The 27,180-nt window shown below is 36.5% G+C and overlaps 1 protein-coding gene across 2 annotated transcripts in view; it reads right to left on the bottom strand.

Annotated features, from left to right (window-relative positions):
* CRYBG3 (crystallin beta-gamma domain containing 3) overlaps window positions 1-27,180 on the bottom strand; it is a 134,769-nt gene that overhangs the window by 41,683 nt on the left and 65,906 nt on the right. For both annotated transcript variants that reach the window (XM_039480486.2, XM_074389183.1), the window contains 10 exons: window positions 26,823-26,938; window positions 25,683-25,830; window positions 20,050-20,186; window positions 18,347-18,461; window positions 17,425-17,460; window positions 13,842-13,975; window positions 10,809-10,935; window positions 6,096-6,238; window positions 5,858-5,984; window positions 4,597-4,629 (listed from right to left, as the gene is read on the bottom strand). In XM_039480486.2, coding sequence (XP_039336420.2) covers window positions 4,597-4,629; window positions 5,858-5,984; window positions 6,096-6,238; window positions 10,809-10,935; window positions 13,842-13,975; window positions 17,425-17,460; window positions 18,347-18,461; window positions 20,050-20,186; window positions 25,683-25,830; window positions 26,823-26,938 — 1,116 coding nt within the window. The remainder of the gene's footprint in view (window positions 1-4,596; window positions 4,630-5,857; window positions 5,985-6,095; window positions 6,239-10,808; window positions 10,936-13,841; window positions 13,976-17,424; window positions 17,461-18,346; window positions 18,462-20,049; window positions 20,187-25,682; window positions 25,831-26,822; window positions 26,939-27,180) is intronic.

Raw genomic sequence — 27,180 nt, 5'->3', positions numbered from 1 at the left:
CCTGCCTTCTGCTCATGCTGTCATCAAGGATACAGCTTTTTTGGGCAGCCAATGTTCACCTCCCTCGTCTTCCAAAAGGCCTTTTCTTAGAAGAATTGTTTCTTGGCTATCTCATTCTGCTCTGACCTTACTTGATCTGTTAGCAGAGATCAGTCCAAATTAGGGTGGTGAGAAAACTAATTCCCCCTGACCATCTGTGGCTTGCATAACACCACTTCCTATTTGGAAATCACACTGTATTTGGAGCATTAAAACACCAAGGGACTTCTTGCCTTAAGGAGATGTGATCCAGCAAGTTTCTGTTGTAGTCCTTCTAGAAAATACAGAGGATAGCAAGGAAAGGAAGTCCAAACCAAGACATACTTATGTCTCATGTTTTATCTATTATCATTAAAGAGGCATAAAATGTGAAGCTAAGAGGCAAATAAATCACTTTTAACATCTAAAAACAGAAATTTCTCCTGCATGGAAATACTACCTTACTAATAAAGTCAGAAAAGCCATATGAGAAGAGACACATGTTGTCTTGTTCACTACTTGCATTCCCAGTTTAATTAATTGTATACTGCTGAGCTGAAGATTCATACTTCAACATTTTCACAATGAAGCCATGAAACGTCAAATCCTGGACTACTGATAATGCCAGTTAAGCACATTTCAGATGGTACATACAGTAGCTGCCTTCATTTTTTTGTCTCAGTCTTCATACCCAGAAAGTTATTTAAAATTCACATATACATGCAGAAATAATGTTATCAAATATCTCTTGATGGGTTAAAATAGTCTTTGTCCAAACTTTAAAACCTGGCTTAAATGCTTATCTGAGTTTACTAAATGAGATATAGTGTGTGATTCACCCAGAATTAGACCAACTCTACAAAAACATGCATTTTGATCACCTTATCAATCCTCAAAATAGAACAATTCTCAGAATAATAGCCTGAGGAGCATCCATACAGAAACCAACTCTGAGCTTACTGATTATAATAATTAACTTGTAGTTTCTACACTTGGTGCAATTAAGTGACAGACCCTTGGAGAAATTAAGTCCTAGGAAAAACTAGCTGGATAAACGACCATGTTCACTTCCTTTACAGATCCATGGATAACAAGTATACAAAATAACTCTTAATACTAAGGCAAATAGTCAGACAAACGAGAGATGAATTTTTTGCAAACTATACCCATCCTCTGTACCATGCAGGTACGGCTCAGACCCTACCAGAACCCCCACTGGAAATGTACGGAAGCAAATTTAAAAAGTGTCCCTGTGGTTTGCTTTTCTTAGAACTACCATTTGTAGTTCTTTCTTAGAACTACCATTTGAGCGAAATTATCTCCACTGTATTAAGAAGATTTTATGGAAATGCTTTTTGCTATGTAATTTTCATTTATAGTATATGCTAATGATATGTGGTAACAGATCTTTAATATGGCAAACTATTATAAAGTGTAATGAACTGACAAAACACAGAAGCTGTGCTGACTTATTCTACAATATCAGCGTTATTTTTAATGTCATTTTATTCCAATACTAAAATAATTTCTATGAGAAATTTTCATCCCCGTCTAAGTACGACTTTCTCTAGCCCTTTGGGCCTCCCTCATACAGATATGTTGATTATTAAGGAAAAGTCTTGTTTCCATTCTTCTATTACATCACACCTTTCTCATACTGTCGTGTTACATATTTCTTATATCGGTTATATTTTCTATAATGATTTCATTTCCATTATTAATCATAAAGGCTTTCTTTACTGAAATAATTCTTCCTAAGTAGTTGTGACTTGGCTCCTATAAAAATGATCTAGTTAAAGTGCCACAAAGAAGTAAACTGCTCGTGAACCTTACTGAATCTTACTAAAGCTGTCATTTTCCTATCCCCCATACATGAAAACAGTAGCAACAATGATTACAGATCCTGTGATCACTTTAAAATTCAGTGAGGCTAAAATATCCAATATAAAAAATATGCAGTTGCTTTTCTTGTTGAGACTCATGCATAAAATGGAACAGGGGTCAATATTTAAGTAAATCCAAATTTTTAATTAAATCTGGAAATGGACTTTAAAAAGATTCTAGAAACAAAAGGTACTTGGCTGAGTCAAAGGGGAGAACTGGTTAGATTTCCAGAGAATGATGCCTAACTACAACTTCCTCTGAAAACTAAATTCACTGTTAAAAGATTTAATTTAGTTCAAGATTTCAGATAGTCAGGGCTTGCACTAAGAGAGATGATGAAAATATGAAGATAATACATATTCTCTTTGGTTTCTGTTTTGTTTGGGGGGAAAACAAAAAAATAAAATGTCACTTGCTAATGGTGAAGAACTCTATAGCAATCCTGCATATCTTGAGTTGCTAATTAACATAGTGACCAACCTTCAGCCTTTGGAGAAAAACAATCTTCTCAATAAAAGGTGGTGTTCTCTGCATGTTCTCACTCATAAGAGGGAGCGGAACATTGAGAACACGTGGGCACAGCGGGGAACAACACACACCAGGGCCTGCTGGGGATGGGGGGGTGAGGGGAGGGAACGTGGAGCTCTGACAGGTCAATAGGTGCAGCAAACCACGATGGCACACACATACCTACGGAACAAACCTGCACGGTCTGCACATGGATCCCACTTATTTTTTTAGAAGAAATAAAGACAAAAAAATTAAAACAAAACTTCCCTAATCTCAAAACAAAAAATAAAATTAAAAGGTGGCGTTCCACTGGTATCTCAGATAGGCCGTATCTCATCATAATATATTTCCAGAACAGTCAGCAACAGTGTTTTTATCACCATACATTCACAATGTATATGAATCCCTATACACATATACTTTCTGGCTTTTCCCCTCTTAGGTTGCTTAAGGTTCCCTTTAAAATCACCAGCATAAAAAAATTCCTTCTCTGACTTGAGCTCTGAAATGAAACTTCCTCCTCACTCCTCAGAGAGGGAAAAATCAGTACCCCATTTGAACACAGCATCTGTATTGCCAATCTGACTGTTGTAACTACTGCCTGTTGAAGAGAAAATTCCTTTCCTTACTGAAAGGAATCAGTGTGTCAGCCAAGATTCATTTGTTTAAATAAGTATAAACAAGAAAAATGTCTGAAAATTTGGTCCACTGAAAATAACAAGAGCTTTGAGAGTAGGTAAACAAAGAAGGCTTTGTTCAATGTGTTACCAAATATCCAGCTATCATATACCTGTCAGAAATGCTTATTTCGCAAGGCAATAACTGAGCCATACCCAGAAAAATGAAGTGGAGCTGATCTCACTGGGCGTTTTCTGCTGCTTCCTCTCTTCAAGTTAGACTGGAAATACTATAAAGAAAATCCTCCCAGCAATCTGCCCCAAACAAGGAAGTCCATAAAAAAAGAACAAGGAGGTAGGAGCAGAAGAAACAGAGATTTTAAAAAATGGGACTTTTTATCTGTACTTAGAAATAAAAAAACTTTCTTTCATGTATCTACTCGTTATTTTCATTCATGTGAAAAAATACTTTTAAAATCCACAATTGGGAGTTTTCAAAACTTCAAAATAAAGATCTGGCAGGAAGTGTCTCTAAATACAACAACTTAATTATATTCACAAAGGAAATGTTCCGAGTAGGCCTGAGCTAATCAGAAAATGATAAAACCTGAAAGCACTGTGAATGAAAACATGGTTAAACTAAGCTGGTCTGAAATAAATACTGATATGAATACAGAAAATATATACATTCAGAGAAAAACACTGAGCATTATGTAAAGGCAGCGAATGCTAAATATTTAAGAGTAATTACTATATTTGGCTTTCTGACAACAATTTTTCTGAATCTGTAATTTAAAATAAAACAAAGGAAACAATGCCTCTCACCCCCTCTTCCTTCTATAGTTGTACTGCTCATTTCATGGTTATGTCTGTCTTTGATTTAAAACCCTGAAAATGTGGTTTTGTCAAGTGCAGTCCACACTAGAAATGTCTCTTTTGCTACTTCTAGTTGTGTGCTTAGCACTTACTTAAATTATGAATCTCAGATTTATTGTGTATAATTGGGAGTAATACTGACCTCATCATGGACTTATCAGAATTGTTAAATAGGCACAATTTCTAGCCCTCAATAGAAAATGAACAATTGTTAGGCTCCAAAGTATTGCCCAGTCCTCTTCAAACCATTAATACAGAAGAAATGAATATAGAGCTTCAAGTTCACTAGCTCAGAAACATTTGAGGTCAGTATTAGAAATACATGTACATAATAAGCATGCTAAGACAGTGACTTCATGGTAAGTTTGCTCTTCCAGAGATAAATATAATATTCTAAGAAGAATGTGATGCTGAAGAAAGAACGGGCAATGGGCAACAAAGAGTGGCAGAAGTTCAAAAAGTGGTCAGAGCTACAGCTCTGTCAGGAGAAAACAGAAGAAAGTATGACAAACCCAGGCTATACACACACTGACAGAGATGTGAATTCGTCTGCTCATAGCTACCAAGTACAATATACTCCGCTCTGCCAGAGACAAAAAGGTTATCTGCAGAAAAGAGAAAGATTTGATAGAAAGGGTATAAATGCTTTTAGTAAACCATTTAACAATTATACGAATATTTTTAAACATACCAAATGTGGAGGTTCATTTATCCCAAGTGGTTCCTGAAAAACATTAAAGCATTTTCAAAATTGTAATCACATAATCTTAGTTGTCTTTTTGAAAGTTCTGAAAAAATCCTTTGAAAAAAAAATTGCTTTTCTTTTTCATTGTTTTTTTTTTTTTTTCTTTTCTTTTTTGAGACAAGGTATTCATCTGCTGTCTAGGCTGGAGTGCGGTAACACACCTTCAGCTCACTGTACCCTTGATCTCCAGGGCTCAAGCGATCCTCCCAGCTCAGCCTCCCAAGTAGCTGGGACTACAGTCATGTGCCAAAACGCCCAGTTAATGTTTACTTGTTTTTTGTAGAGATGAGGTCTCACTGTATCGTTCAGGCTTGCCTCGAACTCCTAGGCTTTAGCGATCCTGGACCTTGGCCTCCCAAAATGCTGGGGTTGCACACCTGAGCCACTGCACCCAGCTTGAAAAAATATTTTGATGGTTTGATCTGTTTATGAGACTCTTTGAACTGGCTATTGCTTTCAAATAACCTACTGAATTCTCTTATAATGATTTTAGTATTTATAACTAATTCATTTTTAGTAATAACGTAGCTGGAAGACAAATATGGCCCAGTATCCATTACAAAGAAGGAGTGTGCATTTCTGAACATTGTCTCGTGGGCACTCTTATTGTTTGGCAGCATTTGTTATTATCCAAACTGAGCACACTCTTCTACAACTTCATGAATTTGCATTTAAGGAGATTATTCCTTGCTTGTGAAATGCCCTTTCTGCCTAGAAAAACTGCTTTTATCCCTTAAGCTATCAGTCAATTCACCCAAACATCCTCTTCTGTGGCAAGCTCTTCTATTTCCCAGCTACTGGGTGTTCCCTTTCCCCGCTCCCCTGCACTGCCTACACACCTCCTTTTCTCAGTGATCATACTGTCATTAATTGTCCATACATCTATCTCCCCTAAGAGACAGAAAGCCAACAGGACGGTCTTACTCAATCTCTATCGCCAGTGATTAGCACAGTGTCCAACACATCAGAGACACTAAATAAATGCTGTTGAGTGAATGAACTGATGAAATCACGGAGCCTTCTTATTCATGTATTAGTATCTACTAGCTCTCTATGGACTCTATTGAAATTCAGAATAATTTTGCATTTTCTTTCTATAAACACACATGATGTTATTCAACAACTCCATTTTTAAAAAGTGTTTTCCACATATTCAGTTGCATACTGTTACATAACACAGCATTGGCTATATTCATACTTCACTCACCAGTTGGATGGGTCGTATCGACATGATGATGTTATTTGATCCTCCCCAGTCAAAAAAGCATTTGTATTTCCCTTTTTCTAAAATATATTGTTCTCCACAGAAGAACTTTTGCTGGTAGGCAACCCATCTAGTAGGGAAAAAAGAAAAAAAAACAAGAAAAAGTGATATACAATCAAGCAAACAACAATTTTAAATACCAAAGAATCCCTCAAGGTTCTTAGTTTAGGGGGTAACTTACACTCCACTTTTAACATGAATGGATCTTGTTTTACTGCCAAAGCCAATTTCTTCCAAATCAGAAATTTCCTGATTTGTAATGTCAATAAACTTCCCACTTTCTAGGTCAGATTGAAACAGTGTGACAGAAGATTCTATAAAATTCTAAAAGGAGAAAGAGAAAAGTTTAGGGAAACATACATATTCTGTTTTATGGACTGCTATTATCTTAGTAAAATATCACATACTCATGGGGTAATTTTCACACAAATTACTCCAAGAAGAATTTTAAATGGCCCTGGAATCATTTTATAGCTATTACTCCCATGTAGTTTAAAGGAAAAAAATCAGTCTGAATTTACTTTAGTTGGGAAGATACTACATTTTTATACAAAGCAGTCGTGAGTAAATTTCTGAGGCTTACAGGCTATCATATACAACACTAACTGCAAAGGAAACTAGTCTCACTTGTGCCTAAGGAACAAACACTACATGAAACAAAAGTAAATAAATAGTGTACTGTGGCAATGTATGACAGGATTTTATGAGCTTAAATATAATAGGAAAAATACAATTTCCTTAACAAAAAATGCTCATTAAAAATTAAAGGATAGGAAATTAAAAAAAAAAACATCTGAGTCAACACATTTAAAACAAAGATATCTTAGAAAATCTCTATGACTCAAATAGATAAATTGGCAAAAGACAAAGACAATTCATGAAAAAGAAAACAAATATGCAAGTGTCTAATTTCATGAGTAAATCAAAGAAATGCAAACTAAAACAATTAGATACAACTTTCATTTCTTAAAGAAAGATCTAAAAGTCCAGTTTTGTCACACTATATTGCAGTGGAAACAAGAATTAAACATCTATTTTATAAAATGACTTAAAAAACAGACTAAAAAGAAACTGTTCATGCTCTCTGACCCTGAAATTCCTTTTTGAATTAAGAAAAGTCTCCTAAGGGAATTAAATGATGAGCAATTTATATGCAAAAATGCACTATTCACAACAGTGAAGTTTGGTAAACTATGTAAATGTCCAAAAGACGGTTTAATAAACCTTTTACTTCATCTGTCACTTGGTGGAATATTACTAAATATAATTAAGAGTTTTTAATAAACTAGCAGAACAAAGTCCAGGGTAAGTCCTATAAGGTTCTTAGGTTACTGCCATTGCTGCTTTTCCACGCAATTAAGTAACTGCCAAAGTCACCTAGATTTAAGAGCAGCTCTTCTGCTTGAGAATAAGGAACAATGATGGAACAACCTTAAAAGTGTACTCCATTTTACATTTTAAAGCACTTGGATAGTTAGTAGTTAGTAAAATCTCAGGTACAGTACTTCCGACTATTTTTTTTTATATTGTACTTTAAGTTCTGGGGTACATGTGCAGAACGTGCAGGTTACATAGGCATACACGTGCCACGGTGGTTTGCTGGATCCATCACCCCATCATCTACGTTAGGTAGATGGCATTTCTCCTAATGCTATCCCTCCCCTATTCTCCCACCCTCTACTATGCCTCCCCTACCCACCCACTCCCCAACAGGCCCCAGTGTCTGATGCTCCCCTCCCTGTGTCCATGTGTTCTCACAGTTCAACACCCACTTATGAGTGAGAACATGTGCTGTTTGGTTTTCTGTTCTTCTGTCAGTTTGCTGAGAATGATGGTTTGCAGGGACATGGATAAAGCTAGTACTACGTGCTATTAAGAGAACACTACTGAGCAACTGCTTCAGATCCAAAGATAAGTCATAAGGATCAGTAATTTGATTACTTTTAAATTCTACAAAATCCTGAAGCTGAGTCCCTGCATTACAATCTCCAGAGGGCAATGTGATATGAGACATTGGTGGAGATCTCATGTATCCATTAATTTAGGAGAAAACATGGTCTACCATTTTTTCTGCGTACCGACCTGACATTAAAGGTCTGAAAAGAGGCCTAAAGTCTGAAAATCACAACAAAAGCAAATATAAAGTTAATCTTGTATAGAACTGAGGAGAAACAAGCACACCAACAAAGAGTTATTGAGGACATTAAGGAATAAAAGTTCCTTAATCCCTGGCGCCTAAATACTGTTATATTCCTTTTGGTCCTCTCCTTAAAAAAAAAAAAAAAAAAAAAAAATCAACTCCAGTGTATTTGGATGACTCATTTGGAATTAGGAACACATTTCTGGTTGTCCTCTCCAACGCACTCCATGATACACATCACATTATCCCTAAGGAACATGTCTGGTATTTGACCTTAGTAGATCCAGGGTGTTCCATATACTGGAGCCAGGACATTTTAAAATTGTATCATGCAGCTCTTCTTTCTGTCCTCTAGTGTAGTTTATATTACTTCAATGGATAACGTAAATGCAATGCTTCCCTGTTTCCCAGGCTGCAGACATCTGAGCCTCTGCATGGGGTAACAATGTCTCACATCAACTCTATGTATTATCTCATAGAGGGCTGTCACAACTACAAGAACATTAAGAACTCCTTTCCAATTAAAATGCTATGTCTGGGGAATATACAATTTTTAAGTATAATTTGATAAGCAAGTTTTTGAAGCATTTTCACAATATGTACATATTTTATGTTGTCTAAATACATGTAGATTTTTTTAGTATATTTCATCTGAAAATATTTTAGTGAACTTAAACGTAAATGAGAAAGTGTCTAAAAGTCATGCATTTATTATATATGTATATTGGTCTGTAATGTGACCCTATATTTATAGCTACAAATAAAGTGCTACTAAGTCTTTGACTGAATGAAATCCAGTTTTTTATTGTTAAGATAATTTTTAAGCCTAAGCATTTTGGAACAATAAAAAATGGATAATATGACATGGGCTGTAGAGTGAGACAGACTTACTCTCAAACCACAGGTCTACACTTGGGCACAATACCTAACCTCTAGATCATCGGTTTCTGTATCTCTAAGATAGGAATCATAAGAGCCTCCAGTTCACAGTCTTTGTGAAGATTAGTACAAATATGCATATAAAGCCATTAGTAAGTACTTGATAAATGTTAAGATTATTATGAGGATTATAATAACATCTTTAGCTACTAGGTAACAACTCATAGTTTAATTTTTTTAATATCTAATTTAAGGAGAATAGAAGAGAAGATGTTCCTTAAGGGTATTTTTACTTATATATTAAAAAAAGAACCTATCATTTTTGTACAGTCCCAAAACTTCTGTTTGCAGTATTAATTAACATGTTCATTTCTGCTATTTTTTCTATTAGGTATTATAGCCTCTGTCTATATCAAATATCTCCTAATTATTTAGCTATGTGTTTGCAGTATTTATAACTTTTCACATTTTCTACTACTGGGGGATTTCAACCAGTGAGTGACCTGGGGTTTTGGTCTTTTGTTATATTGTTTTAGTTAAAGTCATCTTTAGAAGACACCATCAAATTCAGTGCTGAACATCTAGCATTAGCAATACTCCCACCCAACTTTTTCTTAAATAAGTTGGGAGAAAATTTTTAATTATTCAATACTGGGTAGACGGTGCTTTGAATCATGACCCATCATCTCCTCAGTGTACGTGGTCACCATGATCTAAAGTGTAAAGAAAGCTCTGTCTTGCTTACCTTTTAGATATCAAGTAAGACATGACCAAGTAAAGAAAATCCATGGTCCTTGTGTGTTAGAACGGTGGACTAATCACTTCACAAATCATTTATCTATAGCTCAAGAAATCCCAGTGCCCAATCTTCAGTAGACTGTTCTATTTTTTTTTTGCAGGTAGAATTGATTTCCAACTCATTTGGTACAGTCACCAGAAAGATCTTTCTAAGCCATTAATGTAATCATGCTTATTAGGACTAAAATCCATCAGCAGTTCATGGTCAACTCAAGATAAAAAAAAAAATCTAAACTCCTCAACATGGCCCTTCATTATCTGGCTTTAGACTGTCTTTCCAAAGTTCTCCCTAACATCCCAACTTAACCACATTTCCCTAAACATACCAAAATTTTGCTTACATGAGGGTTTCTCGACCTCACTACTGTTAATATTTGGGACCCTGTAATTCTTTGTTGTTGAGGGTTGTCCTTCACATTGTAGGAGTTCAGCAGCAACCGCTGCCTCCACCCTCTAGATGTCAGTAGCACCCCTGCTCCAGATAGGACAATCCAAAATGTCTCCAGACACTGCCAAAGGCCCCCTGAGGGGTAAAATCACCCCCAGGTGAGAATCAACAGCTTACAACCTTGACTTTACACATTAACGTGTTAATCTCTTGCTAAACAGGCGCCTATCTTTTTCCTTCACCCTGTTCTAGAACTTCTTCACTTGGTTAACTCTTTTGAACTTGAAATTTCAGCCAGCTGACATCTTTTCCAACTGACCTGCTGGGGACTCTGAGTACTTTGTACTTTATACAGTCATAACCAAACAATACCGAACATTTATGTAAGTGCTATCTTTCTTACCAGACTGCCTGCTCTGTGAATGTGGGGGCTGAGTCTGGCCACTCCTAGCACCTAACAAAGAAGGTACTCAGAAAATGATTATGGAAACAATGGATAAAATGTTAAAAAAAAATCCATAATAATCATGGCAGTTAAGAAAAATAGGCAAGTTGGAGAGGCAGTTCAGGTTAATGCTCTTGGTGTTAGAAATATTTTATAATCTCATATTTTATCAGGAGTCATGTTCAATTTTTGTGAAAAGATTTTTTTAAAAGGTAGAAAATTAAGGATAAGGAAGTTAACTCACAGCTTGCAAGTACCGGAAAGACAAGATAGGGCCATTTAATGCACCACAAGCATTACTGTCTTCAAAGTCTCCTTCTTCAAGCAGAAACTGCTGGCCTTTAAAATGTTCTTTTTCATAGGCAACCCACCTAGAAATAGAGGGGATACCAAAATGACCCATTAATAAAACTCTAGTCAAGAAAGCAAAAGAGAGACAATCAAGATAAAGCTCATAATGGTTCATCTCCATATTCGAAAAGCAACACATTTGTTTTGTTTTCATTTACAAAGAGAGACAAATGGTGTGTGCTTCATAGATCAATTTTTATAATTTGGAGACTTTTCCCAACAAAAGGTTAATTATAGAACTGCAACACAGCCATGCTTTTTAAATGTTTGTGGTGTGACTTATACTACAGTGCAAGGTGGTCGGAGAACAGTGTGCCAAGTAAATACAACACAAAGTGTATATAGCCAATGAGAAAGGATACTAATTTACATAGAGATCCAAAGGTAATCATCTTTATTTTACTAATTAAGCCATTCTGGAATGACAGAATGACTTTTACATGAAACATTTATTCAGGGTTTAAATCAAGAGAATCTGTCACCAGGCTTCAGTTCAAAAACAAAATACAAGATGGTTTAGCAAAGAGGAACCAGGAAATTTGACTGAGCTGCTGTTAGCCCCAGGCCCTACTTGTATACAAGGACTTCTGTAAATACTTACCGGTGGGAAACGTTGGTCCCACACTTTCTTGACTTCTAATCTAAAACTATCAGTACAAGATACTGATAAACACCATTAGTTATTAAGCTCCTCCATGAAACTTACCTTTTAATAAAGTAGTCCACGGTATCTAATGCAGTGTGGCCATCGATGGCTCATAAAACAAGCTGGCCTTCTCAAATCTGCCTTTAGCCACACAGTGTAGTTAGGCTGAGATGCCCTTCCACAGTGCTGACTCTAAGGATGACTATTTCTGAGCTCCAGGGTTGGAAACTTTGGAATTCAGGAGCTTGACAAAATAAAGCTTAGGAGGGCTACCTACTACTGCTTTTTCTTTCTTCACTCCTATTGTGGTTGTGAAGATATCGAAAATATTCCAAATAATTGTTTTCATAGGGCACAAATAACAGCCATTAATTGTTACTCCCTCTACCCTTTCTGTAAGTATAGGTATGATAGTGGGGCAGAGGGTCCACGTGAATTGGAATAAACCTATAAACCTATTTATACATCTCAGTGTATCTGTAATATGTAAATCAACTAACATTATTTTATTCTTAAACTATTATATAAAAATAAATTCCACAAAACGACTTGTAAATTCTAAGCTTTCTTTTATGTAAGTGTGGCTACTCAAAACATGCTTTTATTTATATCTGAATAGGAAAAGAAATAAAAGGCATAAAAGACTTTAAAGGATAGATTAGGATTTATAAATTTATTATATGACAGTCCAACAATTACGTATTCAGTTTTTCTTGATAGACTAAGTTTTGAGTAAGATTCCATTTACATATCCATCTGATATATTTAAAGGTAGGTATCATCTAAGAAACCTTAAGAAGCATCAGCTTTACCTTCCCCACATTCCTCAAGATGGCACAAGGATGGGGTCCATGCTACCTGCAGATACAACTGAACAACAAAACCAAAAAATGGTGGAAGTTGTGAAAAAATAATCAGCTAGTCCTCTTTAAATGGGGACATCACATCTTTCTCCTGCAGTTTTCAGATAAAAATGAAAGTGCGTTTCCTGCATTACAAGTCATGTTTACTTAGGAGTTTTACAAAATAGCTATTAAAAAAACCCTTGGAGAATAGCAATGCACATCACACACAATTTTAGCAGATAATTTTCTATGCAGCAGAAAATTAGTTTTACCCTATGTCAGTCTAGTTAATAGGAAAAACATTTAGACCTCAAGCAAAAATATGTTACAGCAGGGTTAACAAGAAACATGTGTGTTCACAAACCAGACGGTACTACAAACAAACAGTAAAAATGTGTTTATCCAAACCATATTCGTTAAGACCCAAATTTATTTAAATTGAAAGACAAGGAAGTAAGTGATTAATAATATGTCAGACCAGGCCAGGTGTGGTGGCTCAGCCTGTAGTCCCGGCACTTTGGGAGGCCAAGGTGGGAGGATCGCAAGGTCAGGAGATTGAGTGCATCCTGGCCAACATGGTGAAACCCTTTCTCTACTAAAAATTACAAAAAATTAGCTGGGCATGGTGGCATTGCCTGTTGTCCCAGCTACTCAGGAGGCTGAGGCAGGGGAACCACCTGAACCCAGGAGGTGGAGGTTGCAGTGAGCTGAGATCGCACCACTGCACTCCAGCCTGGCATGAGAGCAAGACTCCATCTCAAAAATAATAATATGTCAGATTAATAATTGATATAATCTACATATCCAGCCTATATAATCTCTTACATTTTTATTTTGACTGGTATGGCTATCACTTAATTTATTGCCTGAAATTGCAAAGTATATTAATTATAGACACTTGAGTGGTCTTAGACAAGTCACTTAACTTCTGTGAATAAAGTATCTTAGTAGCATCTTTTACTAGAGTAGCTATTAACAAAACTATATGACGTTACTGCAAATATCAAGAGATACTGATACTTAAACTAACGTTCCAAAATAACCACTGTATCAACATGGATCAACAGACTGTTTCTAGAGGGATTATAGCATTGGGTTGACAATGATAAATAATGAGGACAGTTTCTTCTTCATGGTTTCACCTGCCAGGATACGAATATGAAGGTACACCCTAGGCCCATCATAGATTTGGGGACTTTCTGGCCCAGTAACTGCTAAGACTGGGATGGTAGCAAAGATGGTTACACTTGGGTTTGTATCCAGGGGTTCCTAGAGAGCTTCCTCAAAAGCAGTTCAGGGCCCGGGGGCAACCAATGTCAAAAACACTCGACTTTGGAAACACACAACCCAGATCCTTTTTTAACAAGGGAAGGCTGACCTTTGCTGACCTTCAAAAATAGACTACTAGTGAAAATATTAAAAATAGGATACTCACACTCCACCAATGACACGAATTGATCCAATTCTCTGAAAATCTCCATCATTTTTCAAAAAATTAGGAACAGAATCTATATGTTCACTAAACTCTTTAGTCTGTCCATGGAAGTGAGGTTTTTCATAAATAATAACCTGAAAAATTATTTAACATGTTTATATTTTAGTACATATATATATATATACACTTAAGTTGACACCAAAGACAACAAAAGGTACAGTGACGACTATCTATTTTTTTTTATTGATACGAGGATATTTCAAAAAGTTTATGGAAAAGGTGTATTATAAAAAACTATGCATGGATTGCAAATTTTCATGCACCAAAATCAACTCCTACTAACTTGTTATAACACATTTGAACAGGACCTAGTTTAAGTTACTAAGAAGAATAAAACATTAGTTTGAAAAAAGCCCCTATAAGAGCAATTCAAATTCTGCTAAAATTGAAGCAATAATAAACGAATTTATGGTGAAGCTTGGGTAGAAGAATGATGAAATCATTGATGATTTATAAAAAGTTCATGGAGACAATACGCCAAGGAAATCAGAAGTTTACATATAGATAACTCATTTAAGAAGGGACAAGATGATGTCGAAGATGAAGCATGAATCAGCAGACCATCCATGTCAATTTGAGAGGAAAAAAATTCATCTTGTTTGCACCCTAATTGAAAAAGACTGACGATTAACAGCAGCAACAATAACCAACACCACAGATATCTCAACTAGTTCAGCCTGCACGATTTCAACTGAAAAATTAAAGTCGAGCAAACTTTCCACTCTCTAGGTGCCAAGACCATTATGCTCCAATCAGCTGCAAACGAGAGCAGGGCTTTCAAATGAAAATTTAAGCAAGTGGGATAAAGATCCTGAAGCACTTCTTCAAAGAATTATAACAGGAGATGAAACATGGCTTTGCCAGTAGGCTCCTGAAAACATTGCACAGTCGAAGCAATGGCTACCAAAAGGTGGAAGGGATCCCGTCAAAGCGAAAGCAGACGGATGGCAAAAGTTGTGGCAACAGTCTTTTGGGATGCTCAAGGCATTTTGCTTGTTGGTTTTCTGGATGGCCAAAGAACAACATCTGTTTATTATGAAAGTGTTTTTAAAAAGCCAAAGCTTTAGCAGAAAAAAACCCAGGGAAGCTTCACCAGAGAGTCATTCTCTACCACAGCAATGCTCCTGTTCATTTCTCTCCTCAAACAAGGGCAACTTCTCAAGAGTTCCCATTCAAAATCATTAGGTATCCACCTTACACTCCTGAACTGCCTCCTGCTGGCTTTTATCCCCTAATCTTAACAAAAACTCCAAAGGGAACCTATTTTCCTTCAATTAGTAATGTAAAAAAGACTGCGTTGACATAGTTAACTCTCAAGATCCTCAGTTCCTTAGGGATGGACTAAACAAACAGCTGGTATTACTGCTTATGAAAGTGTCTTGATGATGATGAAGCTTATGATGAAAAATAAGGTCTATATTTATTTTTATATTTTAATTCCATTTAATTCCGTTTTTTCCATGAACTTCCCCTCATATATACGTACAGTATAGCTGAATGTTGAATATTCACAAAGAATATGTGAGACTTTATTGCCATAAAGGTAAAATATCTTATTTAATAATAAGTTTCTCTTATATTATAATAATATACTTGAATGTGATTACATTATTTTGGTCACCCAAATACTAGGACCATCTCACAGGCAAACTGCTTTATAACTGATTCTTGAATTATCTTTGTCAGTATATCCCTGTGTTTGGAATTTAATTCCTTCTACTTACTGAATTTCCTCTAAAGAACTCTCTTTAGTTAGAGTCCAGGGTATAAAAATAAATTATCTATTGACTTTTCAGAACACATACTGTTTCTTACAACACTAACTGCTTCTATAGTCTACTATTCATTGAGAAGAAACAGACATGCAAATTCTGGAATTAAAATATAAAACTTCCAAAAAAATAAGAAATTACTGAAATATATTATTTCTAGAGATTGGATATTTGATTTAAATCGAGGGGATGCAAGACGTATTGTCAGAAACTAATTTCTGGCATTTAATTAATACTTCAAATTTGGATTGGAATATTATTTCTCTTACTATTTTGCTGGGTTTTTTAACTCCTCAAAGACCATCTGCATTAAGTATGTGGAAGCGGTAACAGCATTTATCTATCCACATTCTCTCACTTGGTCCTATTTGTGGGTAATAGAATAATTGGTGCACAAATGCCAACTCAATATCCTGGCAAATAAGACCCCATGCTTAAAAACACTAAACCAAAAAGATTATAGCTTCCTTACGACGAAAACAAACTGCCATCAGGGAAACAGTATATAGTACTGATCCCGCACTTGTCCGTATGTTAGGTTTGCACGGGGTACTGTATTTGAAATGACAAAGTTTTATTTGGGTTTATTCAAACTCAGTTAAGAAATAAAAATTCTTTGGTGAGTTAGCCACAAATTAGTATCAAACACCTTGTAAATTGTGATTAACCATCCATTCGCATACATCTAGAACCGGTCAAACTGCAAACGTCCAAGGAAGATCCAGCCTGTCAGCACTGAAGTTCTGATTCACCGGACCAGGAAGCTGGCACAAAAGGCATTCAGACAGCATCACAGCTACTTCTGTGTCTTTTGTGGCTTGCAACCTTGACTGCACATGGAACCACCTAGGACTCTTTGGAAAGTGGTGACCACAGCCCAAACTAATATAGTATCTCTGGAAGTACAGCTCAGGTCTAAGGCTTTTTAAAAATTCCAATATATATAATTCCACCATACAAAGTATATTAGATACGCTCAGATACAGAAGTTTTAAAGACTCCATCTATGTGGTTGAGAGAATGGAAGTCAGTTCCATAAATCAGAAAGCCCAGAAATGGGAGAGTTGAAGGAGTTGTGCCTTATTTTAGAGAAGAGGAAGACAAACGAATCCCCGCTTCCACCCTTGCCTCTTAAGGTTGTGTAACCTAATTACAGGGAGGCCTGTTTGCATCTTTTCTCACTGCACTGATTTTCCTTTTCTCTCTCTCTACACGTATGTTGTAATTCTGTTTCCTCCTTTCCTTCCCCAAATGTGCTTGATCCTGGCGCCACTGCCACCATGTTCATCGCCTCGCCTGTACGCTTCCCTTTGAATACGTACACTTACAACCTGCCATCTGTCTGATAAGAGCTACCTACACCTCCTTTTGGTCAGCACTGATCACCTTCCTGAGCATCACTCCCAAATGCCTGCTAGACACGTCCACTTGAATCACTAGCTGCTATCTCAAGTCCCCTCCCCTTAAACAAAAGTCACACCTATCACCTTTCCACCCCGTAGCAGACATCAAATGAGTCTGACTGATTTGTTGGTACAAACCTCCAACTTTGCAGACTGATCCCACTCTCCATTCACAGCCATAGGTTGAGCCCTCAGCAAACATTTTGTGCGTTCACTTCCCACCACCCCAAAATCCATTAGCTAAGTATTATCACATGTGAAGGTACTTTTTATTCCAGTAATTTCAAAATACTTAAATATTAATACTGAGACTCTTTAGCATTCTACAAAAATCAGTTCAAGACTTACCTTTAAGTTCATGGGCATTTCCACTTTCAGTCCACCCTAATGACAAGATAGGTTAATATTAGACAGGTAAATATTTAAGATATTTGAATGTAATATCTGAAAGTGATACATGTAGGCTATATAAAAATGTAATCAAGGAAGATTACACACCAGTGAAATTTTAAATTGTGGTAAATTTTAAATACAGAACTCGAGAGCAGTCAAAACCAAGTTATACTGTTCCCTGTCAATGCATATGGGGTAAGAAATCTTAGGGAGACACTTTCCAGATCACAGCCACTATGAGGAAGGAAACAGCTTTAGTCCCTGAGCACACTTGACCAGTTAAGATTTAATCCCACTTCAGAGTGCCCCACAAAGAAGACTGGTGTTGCTAGTAAACTCAGAAATCTTTCGGCAGAGTAGACTTCTTAGCCAGCTAATCCAAAGGTTTTCCCTACAGTTATTTGGGCTTCCTAAATTAGAACACTGAGCTAACCACACTAACCGTTCCAAGTTCTACCAACTTTTTTTTATCATATGCACTGTCTTTGTGATCTCAAGGTTGTAAGGCATAAAAAGCAACTATCTTCTTACAAAAACCCTAATTCTATAGTTGTTTGGTTTTTTGTACTGTTTCTAGTCCTACTCTACATTGTGATATTTCTTGAAATGTTTTAGTTTGTCCGAGTGGCTATGTTTATAAAGGGCATGGATTAATCAAAAATGGTTTATCACATAGCCAATATATAACCCAATAGCTTGCCACTCAAATAAATGTTTGCAACAAAAAAGAAATAAATACTGAAGGCACTACAGTATAATAACAGTTTGCCAATTCAGTAGTACACATATTCACTTCTTGAAACTGAGATGCATGAGCAACCATCATGGTTATTTGTGATTCATGGGAAAAGGAATAGTTCTTTTTAAATTTGCTTACCATCTGAAGCGGATGTAATGATTTCATTTCTGCTGTAGAAATCTCAAACAGTCCATGGTCTTCCTCCAGAACTGTAGCTTGCCCCTTAAAATTAATATCTGGGTAGGCAAGCCAACTATATAAAAAATAGATAAAGTATAATAGTACTGCTTTAGTCTGGTTCTGTAAGTAAAAAGGACTACCAAAACAAAAAACAAAAAACAAAAAACAAAAAACAAAAAACAAAAAACTCTCCATCACAGAATTACACTAGTAAAACACACTCAAAGTGAGAGCCAGACATTATATAATGATAACAGTTACCATGTTATTAAGTATTTACATTCACATATTATCTATCCTACAAGTCTAATGTTTTCCAATCATTAGGCATGACTTTTCTTATAATTTTCCTATATCTAAAACATGTGGCAACTTTAATTCAAGTGGAAAATAGTTAGAAAATCTAAACCAATTTCACTATATTTCATTTTTTTTTTAAACTGGAACAATCAGAGGTAGGGATTCCACCAGATATTTTACATTTTGACCCAAATTTTTAGAATCAATATCAGTTCTACTGGCTGCCTAAGGAAGAGTATTTGCAGTAAGATTCCCTAAGACCCATCTTCCAGCCAAGCTTGATAATTACAGACATTTCTCATGGACAGGACCAATTACCAGCCTACCCAAGAGTTCTTTTTTATTATTTTTGAGATGGAGTTTCACTTTTGTTGCCTAGGCTGGGGTGCAAATGGTGTGATATTGGCTCACTACAACCTCCAGCTCCCCGGTTCAAGAGATTTTCTTGCCTCAGCCTCCCAAGTAGCTGGGATTACAGGTGTGCACCACCATGCCCAACTTGTTATTGTTGTATTTTTTTTAGAAGAGATGGGGTTTCTCCATGTTAGTCAGGCTGGTCTCGAACTCCCAGCCTCAGGTGATCCGCCTGTCTCAGCCTCCCAAAGTTCTGGAATTACAGGCGTGAGCCACTGTGCCCGACCGGCCTGCCAAGAGTTCTAATTCACATGTAGGGGAGACAAAAAAGTTATCCTATAGTGACCCCCAAATTGTATGCCAACCAACATCAGAGTAAACAAAAAGAGTGAGAGAACAGAGGGCTCCATGTTGAGCCAGATATTCACAGGCTTTGCAGTCGAGTCAATCTGGGAATGAACTAAGACTGAACTTAGGCCCATGGTCCTACAGCTACCTCTGGAACTAGAGAGGCCTAGTATCAAATCCATGCTTACCAGCTACTACCCTGGGACAAATCACTCATCTGTGGGAGTAACACCATCTGCCTTGCAGGAATAGAGGAGTCATAAACAAAAAAAAGCCATATGTGCTTGATACCACAGAGGCATTCAGTGACTATTAGAATGCAGATACTCTAGAAATAGTTCAGGCTCCAGAATGTTAGGCCAGGGACATGCTTTTATTTCTCAATCACAGGATTTGGTGGATGAAAAGACAACGGATCCATATATCAAGAAGTGTATCTCAGAATTCTGTACCTGCTACTGTGAGTCACATATCAAAGCTCTAATTAGATTCAAAGAAATAATCTTTTAACCCCTGCAACAGTCTTTCTTGGGTAGCTAAGAGTATAAGCAACATTAACTAGAAACTTTAGAAATATGTATGTCATCTACTGAAATACGAAACAAAAAGTTAACTCTGGTAGCCACCAGTCACTGTAATAAAAAGGAACTGATACGCACACTCCTGACTTCACAGTGAAGGACACAGATCTAGACATATTCAGTTCTTCCAAATTGGGGACTGCTCTCTGTACGTAGATAGGACAACAGGCTGGGTCCGACTGTGGGCAAAGCTCTATCTCTGGAATGCTGCAGTCCTGAAAAAAAAAAAAATTTGGCTTTGAAATCATAGACGGACACACAGTCTAGTCTTCTGAATGCCCTGGACATACAGTTACATTATTCTCATTATTGAGTTGAATTTCTTCATAAAGAAAACAAAGGAAATATTGTTTTTCTCAAGCTTCTTTTTAAAAAAAATAAGTTCTTCTAAAAAGTTATGTTGATAACATGAAAATTACAAATTTTATGGAAAAATTATTGTCCCAATTTTTCTGCTTTGGTTTTTAAATATTTGTTCTATTGAGCAATGCTTAGAGTTACCAAACTATCTGAGTTCAGAGTTACCAAAGAGTGCCAAATATCTGTAAGCCTTCCTTCTTAGAAGGATAACGAAGACATAAGGGAGGAAGAGAGTTAAATAAAAGGTGATCTCATGGGGGATATAAAAGAAAAAATCAGTAGAGTAGCACTACCCTCTTCAGTGTTTATCTAATTTACCTTGACAAAAGAAATCATAATTAGAGGTGAAGGTAAAGGAAATCTGTTTTCCTCCCTGTAGGACTCCATTTCCTATTGTAAGTAGGTTTGAAGAAAAGCATCATGAAATTGACCCTTTACTCCATCACAGTCTTAAAAAATTACACACCCATTGTCCTATGAGATCTTCCTTTAAAATTTCCCTTGTGCAGATCTCTTCTTACATATGTCCACTGTCACAGCCCTTGGTTAGACGCAAACTTTGATTACAACACCCGCGGCTACTCTTTAGACAGCTTAGCTTGTTAGAATATCACTTTTCTCATAAAACTCATTGGCTTTAGACCCAAGCACATTGAATTCATGTTTCTGCTTGTCTTTCTATAACAGGGCACCAGACTAGTGATCCACACTGACTTCCCACAGCGCTGCAGTCCTGTTGGTCTCCATGCTACCCCCACTTCCACTCCAGCCTCAACTTTGCAGATGTCTCCCCATCTCAACTAAACAAAGAATACTTTGTATTCTTACTTTCAAAAATCTCTCCTGATAGTCAAGGTCTAACTCAAAAAAAGGCCTCATCCTTTCTTAGGGAATCAAAATTACAATTATTTTTTCCCTTCTCTGAAATTACAGATACACTTCTATCTGAACATACTATCTCAATACTCATGACTGTTTAAGGACACAACTCACTACAATTCAAGTTTTAGTAATTATCCTCTATGACATGTGAGATTCGAATGCATATGCTTTAATAAAATAGGTAAATGTAATAATGGAGGTGGCATTTATAAAACACTGAACAATTCTATTTAAGTTTTGCAATTCTAAAAGTGTAATATTCTGATTTTTCAACCTTTCCCCAAACTGAATTCCTTAATCATTCTTATTAATATACAAAAGCAAGTGACTTCATACATCTTGTTTACAGAAAATTGGTTCTAAAATGCAAAATACTAAAGAAGCGAAATCTAAAATATCCTTTAAAGTATAAAAGTATGCTTTGTGCTAAAGTTTCATTTCAAAAATAAGTAGAAATATCTAGAACAGTCACCTGTCAATCCTTAAGGCTCTTTTGTATGCTATTAATAATAGAGTTCTACTAACATTATTTCAAATACTGCCATATTAATGTTCCCCCAGGGATCTGAGTTACAGTAACAAAATACATAACAAACTGTCTCACACAAACAAGTTTCCTCTGCATTGTGTTGTACAAACAATGTTTGGGTGGTGTACTCTAAAAAGGAAAAAGCTAAGAAGCATTCAAGTCTACAACCACACAGATGGAAACAGCATAATAGCAACAGTTTAGTGATCACTAAACAAATGAAAATAAACAAAAATGAGAGGGCATATGTTCTCAGCTATCTTTACTAGAAACCTAATTTTTGCTCTAGTTGACTGAAAAAGATTTCACTGTTAAGTTCTATCTTGACAGTGGCTATTCACAGAAATAGCATGCTTTGCAAAACATAAGCATAATTCTTGATGGACAAAGAAAGTCAAACACCAGCAACTGAAGGGCACTTTATAGTAACGTGGCAACAATAAACAATTTAAGTTTATATGGCTTCCTTGCTTACTTTTGTAGTCCTGCTACAGTTTCCAAATATATTAATGAAATTTACAAACTTATACTATTATGGCAATTAGTAAGAATAAACACAGTTTTATAGTTATAGTTAACAAAGTCACACTTAACACAGTAAGAAAATCTATTTGTTTCTGCCTTAGATAAGATACCTCAGTCCTGGATCTAACAACAGATCTTGCCATAAGAAAAAGGTCATATCCTTAAAAAATTTTTTAAATACACAGTAAACGTAGTAATTTGCAGTATTCATTTATTCTAATTTTATAAAAGAAAGCATTTGAATCAAGATTCACCACACCACTGCCTTCACCCCCAACTTATTTTCCCTGGGGACAAGGATAACCCTTAACTGGAGTCTACAATTACTGATAACTAAAGGAAGCTGCTATATCTGATTACAGCAAAGTGAAGACATCACAAAAGAGTTATCTTTAAAGGACATTAAAGTCCTGCCTGCACCGATGAAAGCGACTAATATAAAGATGATTTCAACAAGGTATAGTTGGCATAGGATAGGCAGAAGTGAATCCGGCATGGAAACAACCACCACGAAAGTGAAGCAGCAACAGGCAGCATTTTGACAACACTGGAAGAAGGAAGCAGTTTGATGGCTAATTATTACTTTGTAAAATACTTAAAACAATGCTTTTGCCTCTTCCATTCAATGCTCAATAGTTTTATTTTCCTTCCTCACTAACGGTTGTTAACCTGTTGACACATGGGCACTAACACTACACTAAAAATAACGATTCTGAGAACAAACGCTGGAAGGGGAGAAAAGTACAAGCCTGACTTACTCTTTTTTATAATATATTCTAAGCAAACGGTGGACGTGCAAATAGCCATTCAAATATCTATGCTCACCAGATTGAATCTGTTTGATTTTATTGTTTGATTTTGGAGGGGGGGGGTTGAGAGAGGTGGCTGTTTGCCATATATTACTCGTTTTTTTTTTCCACTAGGCCTTGGCATGATGCCTGATTCCATAAAGAAGGTACAAAACCACGTTATATAAATCTTAGAATGAGTCCAGTTACGAACTAACTACTCATTTGTTTTTTTCAATTTTCCAGTGAGTTAATCAAGTGACCACTCAAATTGTTATTTGCAGAACTGAACTGACTGCAGTTAAATCTGTTAATACAAACAGACAGTGCTCTCTCCACTTCAGCCATCTGAATCTCCTTGCAGTACCCTAGGCCACCAAAGCTCACCTCTGCACCTGACAAAACTGTCTCTGCCAGGCACTCGCTCGTATCTCCCAGACTGCTTCACTCCCGTTTGTCCTTGCAAGATTCTAACCAGGTGTCACCTCGTCCAGGTGACATACCTCTTCCCAAAAGGTGAGTTCCTTCGTCTGTGTGCCCAGAGGGCCCTGGAGAACATTTCTCACATCATATAATCATGTGACTCAGCTGCTCTCCCCCAGTCTTTAAGCAACCTCAAGTAAGGAACCATATCTCACTTGTATTTCTATTCCCTGTGCATACCACAATATTGGCTCAAAAGCAGACACAAATATTTGTTAAATATACGTTTGTTTACAGTTTTGCAGACGGTATTGAGGAACATAAAATACATGCAGACACGCTTTATGAAAACTTGAGTTTTTCTATAGGCTATATGTAGTTTCTCTGAATGCTATAAGCCACCATCAAGAGTTTAATAATAATCCAAATCATCATGACGGTGTTAATCTCAGTTTTTTCTTTCATGTATATATATTAAATCTCCATAACTTGAAAACTACACATATCCATGACTGTCACATGAGTAACTGTACTATATCACCTACTGTGTTCCTGTTGAAGGAAATCTTAAAAATACATGTGAGGAGAATTCTGTCCTTATCTGAGATGCTCTTCTCACTAACTAACCTCTCCTCTATACTACCACAGAACTTCTTACAAAATATTGTATTATACTGGAAGACTTTCTCATCTTAGTATTAATATTTTCTAAACAGAAAAATAAAAAACAGTACCTTCCCTTCCTATTCTAATCCTCCTTTTTCTTCTTTCCTCTAACACACACACATGCATGCACACACATGCCTATACTAAGCAGTAGCAATCTACACTTGAAACAAGATATATCTGGAAATAATGGCTCTAAGATTCCTGAATAGCATACTCCTACTTAGGAACAGTGTATACTAATTAGGAGTATTCTAGAATACTATGCTATTATTATTATTACTGAAACAGAGTCTTGCTCTGTCACCCAGGCTGGAGTCCAGTGGCATGATCTTGGCTTACTGCAACCTCTGCATCCCTGGTTCAAGTGATTCTTCTGCCTCAGCCTCTGGAGTAGCTGGGATTACATACCCAGCTAATTTTTGTATTTTTAGTAGAAACAGGGTTTCAACATGTTGGCCAGGCTGGTCTCAAACTCCTGACCTCAAGTGTTCCACCTCAACCTCCCAAAGTGCTGGGATTACAGGTGTGAGCCACAGCGCCTGGCCAATACTATACTATTACATACTACTATAGCAAGAGTATTACAGTAGGAGTAGTATTATACTATTATAGTAAGGTATTATAGTAGGAATATACTATTCCTATTAGCATATTTTAATAGCAATAGTATACTCCTATTAAAATATATATATAGTGCATTATGCAACTATATATATATATACACACATATACACATGTTTTTTTTTTTTGAGACGGAGTCTCATTCTGTTGCCCAGGCTGGAGGCTGGAGTGCAGTGGCGCGATCTCGGCTCACTGCAACCTCCACCTTCTGGGTTCAAGCAATTCTTATGCCTCAGCCTCCTGAGTAGCTGGGATTACAGACATGCACCACCATACCCGGCTAATTTTTGTATTTTTACTAGAGACAGGGTTTCATGATGTTGGCCAGGATGGTCCTGGGCTCCGGATCTTAGGTGCTAGGATTACAGGCATGATCAACCATACCTGGCCCATGTAACATTTTATAAACTAGATTACCTCTGGTTAATATTTTTTTTTTTTTTTTTGAGACGGAGTTTCGCTCTTGTTACCCAGGCTGGAGTGCAATGGTGCGATCTCGGCTCACCGCAACCTCCGCCTCCTGGGTTCAGGCAATTCTCCTGCCTCAGCCTCCCGAGTAGCTGGGATTACAGGCACGCGCCACCATGCCCAGCTAGTTTTTTGTATTTTTAGTAGAGACGGGGTTTCACCATGTGGACCAGGATGGTCTCGATCTCTCGACCTCGTGATCCACCCGCCTCGGCCTCCCAAAGTGCTGGGATTACAAGCTTGAGCCACCGCGCCCGGCCTGGTTAATATTTTTAATTACCATTCACTCTACATGCATACATTCAAAGATTATCAATATGATAACGAAGATTAGTAACTGCACGAAAATTAGCAATCATTTGTAAACATTGCCAGGCCACAGCATAGCTTTATTATATGACAAATAAAATCAAATGAAAAATAGAAGAAAAATCTGCAGTTGTTACCTTTAAGACTCGTTTGATAGAACCCAATACGAAGTTTCTTTGTGGATGCCTTCTGTTCTGAAGAATCCAGTCACGATTTAACACTTTTTCCCCTTCTTCCAGCACACATTTCTGACCTCGGAAATGTGGTTTCTCATATAAAATCCAGCTAAACAAACAGCAATGCCATGATAAGTTATATTTAATTTTCGAAGAAATAAGGCATAAGATAAATGATACTTGGTATGTCACAGACCATTTTACCTACTTAAATTTTTTAAGCTGGTATATCGTCCATTATTAACATATAACCCTATTTTTTGAAACTATGATATATGCTAATTTAAGTATGGGTGAATAGTAAAGAAAAAATAAGAGTGCATATACCTTGGAAATAAAAATATTTTCTGAACATAGTACCACAATATATTTCTATGTCTATATTTATGTAAGCATGTTCTTTATAGATGTGGTCTATATAAAACTATACAGCTGTATTAAAAACAATACTGCAACAATTCCAAATTACACTTCTAATTCTCCTGTTGCTGAATAACACAGGACACATGTCCCATTTTGTTATATGAAGACGAGATTACACCTTATGATTTAGTACATGAATACTGACCTGGGTAGCATAAACACTGGATAGATAAATTCTAGCTTCAGCATGTCCATGAGACATGGTCCTTAATAAATAAATGAGGTTGCCCCTCATTCTCAGACGATACAAAGATTCCTTCACTTCTTGACCAAAGCAGCTATACAAACAACTTTAACTATGTGGCCTTCGCATTCCTCAGCATCCCACAAATTCTCAACTCATTTTCAAAGCTATGCTTCATTCAACTGAAGCATTCAACCAAACTTGCCAAATCTATCCTGCTAATAACGCAGTTACAGAATGGCATTGATTGTACAGATTAGCTCTTGCAACTTACTGCTGGCTTAAGCACTAAAAAAAGATAGTATCTTATGCCATAGTAAATAAAGAGAACAATTAAGTTATAACAGAATAATAATAATGTTTTAAAACATTCAGTCAAAAAGTAGAGGAAGGAGAATGTGACTTTAATAAAAAATAGAAAAGAAAAGCATGAACAGGAAGAAGACACATTTAATTTCAGAAAACATGCTATAAAATTTTAAGAGACTTCTTACCAGCCCCTTACAACTTTTATTAGAACTCCATTTGGAAAAGACCATGATGTAGCATCAGGAATATTACAGTAGACTTCTTGTTTATATTTACTTTCATGGAGATCATAGATAACCATCTGCAACACGGTAAATAGCGGTAAGTAGTTACATTAATTCATTTTCAGAAAGTATTTTAAATTCTAAAATGTCCTAGAACATAGAAACAAATATCTTAAATATATAAAAGCAAGGGTTACTTTAGATGTTAAAACCTCGAATAAAATCATTTTCTAAGTCACTTAAAAGTATACTAGGCTGGGCGCGGTGGCTCATGCCTGTAATCACAGCACTTTGGGAGGCCAAGGTGGGCAGATCACAA

Source organism: Saimiri boliviensis, chromosome 18 (assembly GCF_048565385.1).
Source record: "Saimiri boliviensis isolate mSaiBol1 chromosome 18, mSaiBol1.pri, whole genome shotgun sequence".
In the NCBI taxonomy this organism is placed as follows: domain Eukaryota; kingdom Metazoa; phylum Chordata; class Mammalia; order Primates; family Cebidae; genus Saimiri; species Saimiri boliviensis.
The sequence above is the reverse complement of the archived record's forward strand: the minus strand, read 5'-3'. Positions and strand labels throughout refer to the sequence as shown.